The sequence below is a fragment of the Hevea brasiliensis genome, chromosome 9 (assembly GCF_030052815.1).
Source record: "Hevea brasiliensis isolate MT/VB/25A 57/8 chromosome 9, ASM3005281v1, whole genome shotgun sequence".
In the NCBI taxonomy this organism is placed as follows: domain Eukaryota; kingdom Viridiplantae; phylum Streptophyta; class Magnoliopsida; order Malpighiales; family Euphorbiaceae; genus Hevea; species Hevea brasiliensis.
This window is the reverse complement of record NC_079501.1, coordinates 36,056,857-36,065,642: the sequence shown is the minus strand read 5'-3', so window position 1 is coordinate 36,065,642 and position 8,786 is coordinate 36,056,857. Positions and strand designations below refer to the sequence as shown.

General features: G+C 25.4%; 1 protein-coding gene across 1 annotated transcript; it reads left to right on the top strand.

The window, feature by feature from the left end:
- Nucleotides 1-590: 590 nt before the first annotated feature.
- LOC110668917 (calcineurin B-like protein 7) lies at nt 591-3,043 on the top strand. Its single transcript, XM_021830316.2, has 8 exons — nt 591-783; nt 866-948; nt 1,056-1,115; nt 1,197-1,305; nt 1,392-1,444; nt 2,432-2,512; nt 2,599-2,711; nt 2,909-3,043. The coding sequence occupies exons 1-8, from the start codon at nt 690-692 to the stop codon at nt 2,973-2,975; spliced, it is 660 nt and encodes a 219-aa protein (XP_021686008.2). The 5' UTR covers nt 591-689; the 3' UTR covers nt 2,976-3,043.
- Nucleotides 3,044-8,786: the final 5,743 nt, after the last annotated feature.

Genomic DNA, 8,786 nt, shown 5'->3' with positions numbered 1-8,786 from the left:
TTGCCTTATATTTTCTGAGATTTTTTTTCCCAACAGAACGCAAACAAGTATAACTCTCATGAAATGGGACATATATTCCATTAATATTTCATATCACATAGGACAAGAATAAAACAATGTACTCTGAATCAAGATAAATTGATTTAGTTGAAATTGTTAAAATAAATTATTATTATTATCAATAAAACTCATTATTTAACATAAAGTAGAAAAATTATATATTATAACAGTATTTTAAATCGTGATTTTATATAGAATAATTTATATGAAATAATTAAGTAATAAAAATTAAAATAAAATAATATTAACCAAGTCTAACTTGGATTGAAGACATATTTCTCACGAGAAAAGCTAATAATTAGAAAGTCTAATAATATAGTAATCCCATTTCATATGATTTATTTAATAATTAGTCTTTCTCATGGAAAATTATTAAGTGCATCCAGTGAACATGCACCGTCTTTCACTATCATGTGAGACTTATTTTCTATATTATAGAGATGATCTACTTTTTTATGTGAGAGAATGAGCACTAGTTTTTAGTGCTTTCGGTTTATAAAATAATTAGCCTTTCTCTTATGTCAGATTCAGGTTTCTTAGGAGGCTACGTGTATATATTCTGCTTCCTTAAAAGGGTGGTTTATGTTGAATATCGGAAAAAAAAAAAAAAAAGAAGGAAAGCAGCTGGGATGGGATGCCTTTGCACAAAGCTGCGAATTAAACATCAAGACCCAGTGCGAATTAAACATCAAGACCTAGCTGTTCTTGCTTCTCAGACTAATTGTGAGCTTCATTAATTCTTTTTGCTCTGAAGTTTCCCATCAACCAAACTCTATATGGCTAAAACGATTTTTGTTTCTTGCAGTCAATGAAGCTCAAGTTGAAGCTTTATGTAAGCTGTTCAAGAAATTAAGCAGTTCTTTGACAGAGGATGGGCTCATTAGCAAAGTAAGTTTCATAAACTCTCACAAAATATTTACAAAGAAAAAAGCTTTATCAATCAAGTTAGCTTCCTGATTCTTCAATGCAACATTCTGAAAGTTGTGAGTATTCAGGAAGAGTTTCAGCTTGGCTTATTTAGAAACAGCAAGAGGAAGAGTCTAATTGCAGACAGAGTAAGCTTCCCATTTACTAATTCTTTTTTAAAAGTAGAATAATACAAGCATTTGTTCATTTAATAATATATATTTTTCAAGCTTTTCCAATTGTTCGACTCCAAGCAAGATGGAGTAATAGAATTCGAGGAGTTTGTTAGATCTCTGTCTGTGTTCCACCCAGAAGCACCCCTAGCAGAGAAAGTTGCTTGTATGAAATTCTTCTCATATTATGCGTATTCAGTCCTGGCTTTTTGCTCTAATTATATTAAAATTTCTTGGTATCTAATTTGGCAGTTGCATTTCAGCTATATGATATGAGGCAAACAGGCTTCATTGAACGCAGTGAGGTAATCTGACTTTGGTGATAAAGGCCTGATTACTTGTATATTTTAACACATGTTTGAAGATTGAAGGAGAATGATTTTCATTCCAAAAATCAGAGTCTATAGCATAATCTAAGTACATTTTTAGTAATAGGTTGTAATTGAATGTGATCGATTACACGTCAGGCTAATTGGACAAAAAAAAACCAAATCTTCACGTAATTTTATAATTTTATTCTAAGATTTCAATTTTGGATTAGATGTCTTAGTGTCACATTGAATGCAATTATACCTAAAATTTAAAATAAACTCCTTCAAGAAATTTTCAAATTTCAGGAGTTGATCTTGAATTTTAGATATAATTAGACCCAATGTGAAACATTAGTATACTTAATCCAAAATTAAAACTTAGGATAAAATTGTAAATGATGTAAAGTTTTTTTTTTTTTTTTTTCTTTCTCAATTAGCCTTAAAAATAAAAAAACATGGTATGCATTTTTAGTAATACCAAATCAATAAGGTTAAAGGGGTGGTTTGAAATTGGAATCGAACTAGAATTAAATCAGTTAAAATTAAACTTAAAATTGAATCGGAAAATTTCAAAATTAAATTGATCAAACTTGGTATTGAATCGGATCATATATATATATATATATATATATATATATATATATATATATATATAGTTTAATTAAAATGAAAATGGAATTAGAACAGAAACTAGGAGAACCCTGGAGGACCAATTCCAATACACTAGAATTTGAAGCAAAATTGTCAATTCAAACAAGAAATCGACCTAAAAACTGGCCCCTGACGAGTCCTAATACCAAAGTGAAAAGGGAGAAGTGTAGCTTGAAATGTAGTTGCTATTTTTGTTAAAAAAAAATGTTGCACATACAGCTTTACAACTTTCAGAAAAATTAATTCAAGCAAAAGCATTTATTCAGAATCATTTCCATTTTCTAAATGCAAATTGATTAGTATTTGGTACTCTTATCTAACTTGAAAAAGGTCAAAAAGTTGATATTGGCACTTCTACAAGAATCAGACTTGATTCTCCCTGACGACATTGTTGAAAGCATCATTGATAAGGTAAATATTTATTTTTTAAGTAATTAAAATTAATTATGAATATCCATCTAATTAATTAATTACCCTGTTTTTGCAATTTTGCATAGACATTTAAGGATGCCGATACAGGAGGAGATGGGAAAATTGATGTACGAGAGTGGGAGGAATTCGTAATTCGTAATCCAACAATACTCAAGACTATGACCATTCCATATTTGAAGTAAATTCCCTTCTGTCTCTCCTAATCTTTAATTTTTTTCAAAATTTGGTTCATTAAAAATTTAAAATATAATATATATGATAAAATTTTACGTATAAAGTAAGAGGAAATTATATGTTTATGGGTTTGAATAAGTTTTTCCTTTTATATATTCTTTTTATCAGAATCTTTTTTGATGATATTTTCGGTTGTTGCAGGGACCTTACAACTGAATTCCCTAGCTTTGTACTAATATCAGAAATAGAAGATGATCTCAACAAGTGATCCAGAGTTATGTTATTTTTTTTATAAAAGGCGTATTGGATAAAAAAAAGGCAAAATGTTTTTGTTAATTGATATTTATGTTCTGATTTTAGTTAGAAAAAGCCAAACATTTAATATTAGAAAAAAATTGTTTCCAAATCTCAAAATTAATTTGGGGAAATTTGAAATTAGTTAACAAAGAGAAGAAAAAAAAATTGTTTATAGTTAATGATAAAATGAACCCAAAAAATAGTTTTAACACCCTAAAATCTGTATTATGTTGCTATAGATTTTTAGGGTCAACCAATAACAATCATATATATATATATATATATATATATATCATTGAGGGGTGAACTTGTGAATAGATATAAATATTTTTAATTTTTTTATATTATTTACAATATTATATATTGTAACATTACTCAAATATAATAATTATCTTATTACTACTATAATTTCAAATCTTATTTAATATCTATAATAACTTAAAATTTAAAAGAAAAAGTTAACTGAATTAAATTAATTTAGAGAAACTAAATTGAGGTTTAACTTGAATTTATGATCTTCAATTGTTTATTACTTTCGTAGTGCTTCTATATAAAAATGATTGCTTCCAAGTGCTATAAGGGAAATATTTTAAGAATGATCCATTGTATACAATAAAAATAAGGAAAAAAGATATTTATATTCGTTGGTTTTTTAAAAAATTTGATTAGTGTGTAAGTTAAAAGCAAAGAAAAAGGGCAAACTTATGAATCGATAACAATATATTTTTTATAATTATTAATTAATATTAATATTATAAATTAAAATTTTATTTTATTATAAATGTTATTTTCAAAATAATTTTATATATATAAGAAATTCTATTATAATTTTTAATTTAAAATTTGAAATCCTAACCCGATAATAATTGTTAAAATCTTTAACCAATTACCTAGTTATTATATTAACAATACATCAATTTCATAATATAAAGCATATATATTTTATCTATTTATAATTAATCAATTATTTAAAATTACTTGAAAGGTAAATAAAATCCAAGTTAATCGGTTTGAATAAAAAAAAAAGTTCAATTTTTGAATAAATATAAGGCTTAAATCAACTAAATATTTTAATCATATAAAATATGAGATGGAGAGTTTGTGAATTCATAAATATTACTCTGTAAATATTAATTAATATTAATAATATAAATTAAGATTTTGAACTATCTTTGAACTGAAGTAACAAATTATTAAAAATTTTATTGCAAAAAATATGCTTTAATTATAATCAAATTGAAACAATTATTTTTTAAAAATAAAATCTGCAATTGTTTATAAAATTTAAATATGAATTTTTTATATTTAAATGTAAATCGTATAAATTCTAAATGGTTTGATCAAATACATGATTTAAATCAATCTTTGTTGAGGAAAACATATTAACCATAAGTAATAAAAATTAAATAATTCTAATTCTAATAAAATTATCAATCTAAACTTACACCATGACTATTAATAATAATAATAAAAATCTTGAATAGCTTATATAGAAAAATAATAATTTATCCAATAATAAAGAAAAATAAAAATTATTGTTAATAATAATGTACAGATTGAGAAATTCGCTAACACAAAAAAATTCAAGGTAAGAAGAATGTTTTTGTAATTTTTGAGAATTTATTTAATAGTATACTAGTAGTAGTTTTTAATCTAAATAGGAAAATATTAATTATCAAAAAATATATAAAATAGTAAGAAGGATAATATTTTATCAAATTTAATTTATATAAAATCATAAATAGTTTTATCACTTATGAAAATATTAATATTATAATAAATATTTAAAATATAAATATTAATATTATAATAAATATTTAAAATACAAATATTATTATTCATATCATAAATATTATTATTATTATTATTTTAAAAAATAAAAATATGCATATTTAGTGTGCATATTTTAAAATGTAAATAATGAAAAAATTATGAATTGATTAAAGATTATATTCTAAATGATTTCATTAAATACTTGACTTTTTTTTTTGATAAAATGATATGAATGATTTAAATCAATATTTATCAAGGAATACATATTAGCCATAAGTAATAAAAAAAAATTATACAATTTAATTATAATAAAATTCTAAATCTAAACTTACACCATGATTATAAATAACAAAAAAAAAAATCTTGAATAGGGAAAAACAAAAATTATAATTAAAGATAGTATGGCACTTAAAATTGTGAAATTCAATATCAAAAAAATTTATTCAAGGTAAGAGAAATATTTTTATAATTTTTGAGAATTTATTTAATAGGTATAGTAGTAGTAGTTTTTAATCTAAATAGGAAAATATTAATTATAAAAAAATATATAAAATAATAAGAAGGACAATATTTTATCAAATTTAATCTACATAAAATCAAAAATAGTTTTCTCACTTATGAAAATATTAATATTATAATAAATATTTAAAATATGAATATTATTATTCATATCATAAATATTATTATTATTATTTTAAAAAATAAAAATATGCATATTTAGTGTGCATATTTTAAAATATAAATAACGAAAAACTTATGAATTGATTAAAAATTATATTCTAAATGATTTCATTAAATACTTGATTTTTTTTTTGATAAAACGATATGAATGATTTAAATCAATATTTATCAAGGAATACATATTAGCCATAAGTAATAAAAAAAATTATATAATTCTAATTATAATAAAATTCTCAATCTAAACTTACACCATGATTATTAATAACGGAAAAAAAAATCTTGAATAGGGAAAAAAAAAATTATAGTTAAAGATAGTATGGCACTTAAAATTGCATAAATTGTGAAATTCAATATCACAAAAAATTATTCAAGGTAAGAGAAATATTTTTATAATTTTTGAGAATTTATTTAATGAGTATTTTAGTAATAGTGGTGTGTACAAAGGAGAACCATGAGTTTCATGAAAGAAAAATAGCACAAAAGAGTGCAAACTTAACAATTTTAAAATTTTAAACTCTAATTTTTCATAAAATATGCAAATTATTTATGCTATTGTAAAAACACATATTTTATGTTACAACACTTGTAACTCAATTGCAAAAAAACCTATTTACTATTGGAAAACTTAAGCCTTAAGATTATTAAAATAAAATTAAAGACTTTACCCTTATAGGCGCATAATCACATGCAACACCTAATTCGGGAAGCTTAGATTGCCAAGAGTCGATCCTCTAGTCCTTTCACACGAACAAGATGACCAAAGCACCAATTTTCAACTAAAACTCCTTTGTGTTTCCTCTCGTTGTCTGGACCAAGCATGCACAAAGATGAAGTTCAAGGGTTTTCTTGGTTTTAAGCTTATGGAAGTATAGAGAAACAATTTCTCTACCTTTAATTCAAGAGTAAGAACTTCAAATCCCTCTTGAATCAAACACAAAGAAAAGGATGGGAGAGCTTAGTTTGAGAGAAAAAAGTAGAACAAGAAAAGATTAACACACTTAATCTTCTAATCTCTAACTATTACAGAGTTTTAATTCCCCTTAAAGTCAATTAGTGGTTGACCACTAATGATTACCTACTTTACAAGTGTCCATATCTAATTCACCAATTAGATATGTTTTCTAATTTTGATTTGGCCACTTGTCAAATTAGTATAAATAAGGAAATTAAAACACTAATTAATTAGTATTATGGAAAACTCTAATTAACCATTGATTTTTCTCTCTCATAACTTCTTAAGTTATTTTAACCAAATTGAAATCTCTTACCTTTAAATTAATTAATCAAGTTTATATTTAAACACTTTAAATATTAACTTGAATACTTCCATTATTGAATTTAGTTTCAAGTCATACTAAAGAATTTGCAATCTAATTCCAAACTAAAAAAATATATATTAATTTAATTAATTAATTAAACCATTTAATTAATTAATCAAATTAATTATACTTTGATCATATTATTCTTATTGTGTGTGACTTTCTAGGTTCATTACTAATTGGCAATGAGAATAATATTAACTCTTTATTATTATTGGAACTATTTTATGCTTAGAGTGAAATTCCCTTATCACTATTAGTTCTCATAAATCATGGCTGATACCCAGCATGGTGTATCATGACTACCCAAATAGTGATAAATTAATTTATACTTAACTCATAAACTTTGATCATACATACCATGCACTAAAATCTCTCTGTTACAAAATCCCAATTCTAGCTAGGCTCATGGTTTATGTAAAACCCCTATTTGCTCAGAATCACATGTCCTCATTTTAATTCCAATTCTTGATTAACAAAACTTTTCAATCAGAAACACTTTTCTGAGTAAGTCTATCTATCCTAGCCAGGAACTTTATTTATCAAGAACAATTAAGACAGACATAGGATTTTATCCCTATTTACTTAGGGTAACGGATTCTATTTTGACTAAACACTTATCTCCATATATAACTAGTCAGAGCTAACACATGTTTATACACTCATACCTAGTACAAGTATGTAAATGATATCAAACACAAACCACCTATATATAAGATAACCATGTTATCTTAGGTCAAGAGATTATATGCACTATTATAGTATAGATGATCATGTATTGACAAGAGTAAACTCCATGTACACGTCATCTTAATGTCACTAGTTCAACCTACTCATCTTATAAGTGCCCACCATGTTTGTTATATGGCATGAGACTCACTATTCTATCTTATTAATATCTCATACTAATCATGGAAACAAGCATAAGTGACAGTCTATACAGATAAATCATATCCAATGAGGTATCCTTGACTATGAACCAAAATTTATAACACTTACACTAGATTGTTCTATCACTCATATTCATAACACATTAATAATGAAATATCTAACAAGCTGTTAAAGGATATTTTCAATTAAATTTAAACAATTTAAATTAAAGAAAATGTATATGTCGTTAAAGAGGAATTAATATTTACACGATACAAATTACTAGTTATGCTATAGGGTATACTACTAACAATCTCCCACTTACACTAGAGCTAATCATTACAAAATTTAAGACCCATCTTCGCAAGATGCCGATCTAAATGGTTTTGTGTCATGGCTTTGGCAAGCGGATCTACTGGATTATCAACTGAAGCTATTTTCTCCATGGCTATATTGTCTCTCCCAACTATCTCTTTAATAATATGATAGCGTCTTTTTATGTGTTTGGATTTCTGGTGAGACTTGGGTTCCTTTGCTTGAGCAATAACAGCATTATTGTCACAGTAGAGAGGAACAGGTGACACAATCTAAGGAACTACTCCAAGTTCTGTGTCCAAACAGCTTTCTTTGTAGCATTAGATGTAGCAATATACTCAGCCTGTGTAGTAGAATCTGCAATCATTATCTACTCAGAACTTTTCCAGCTAACTATACCTCCATTGCAAATAAACACAAAACCTGAGATAAACTTTCTATCATCCATATCTAATTGGAAATCAAAGTCTGTAGATTCATCAAGTTGTAAATCACCTCCTCCATAAATCAGGATTAAATCCTTAGTACTTTTCAAGTACATAAGGATACTCTTGACTGCAGTCTAGTGTTTTAAACCTGGATTGGATTGAAATCTGCTAGTCAAACTATCAGCATAAGTAATATCCGGCCTTGTACATAACATAGCATACATTAAACTTCCAATTGTTGAAGCATATGGAATTCTTGCCATCTTTTCTCTTTTCTCAGGTGTCTTTGGAGACATATCTTTAGAAAGATGGATACTGTGCCTTATAGGCAACAATCATTTCTTGGAATCGAGCATATTGAACCTTTTCAATACCTTTTCCAAGTATAAACTTTGG

Coding starts and splice junctions, on each gene's coding strand:
- LOC110668917 (XM_021830316.2), top strand. CDS start 690: ATGGGATGCCTTTGCACAAAGCTGCGAATTAAACATCAAGACCCAGTG. Junction 949..1,055: donor AGGATGGGCTCATTAGCAAA/GTAAGTTTCATA, acceptor GTGAGTATTCAG/GAAGAGTTTCAGCTTGGCTT. Junction 1,306..1,391: donor CCTAGCAGAGAAAGTTGCTT/GTATGAAATTCT, acceptor CTAATTTGGCAG/TTGCATTTCAGCTATATGAT.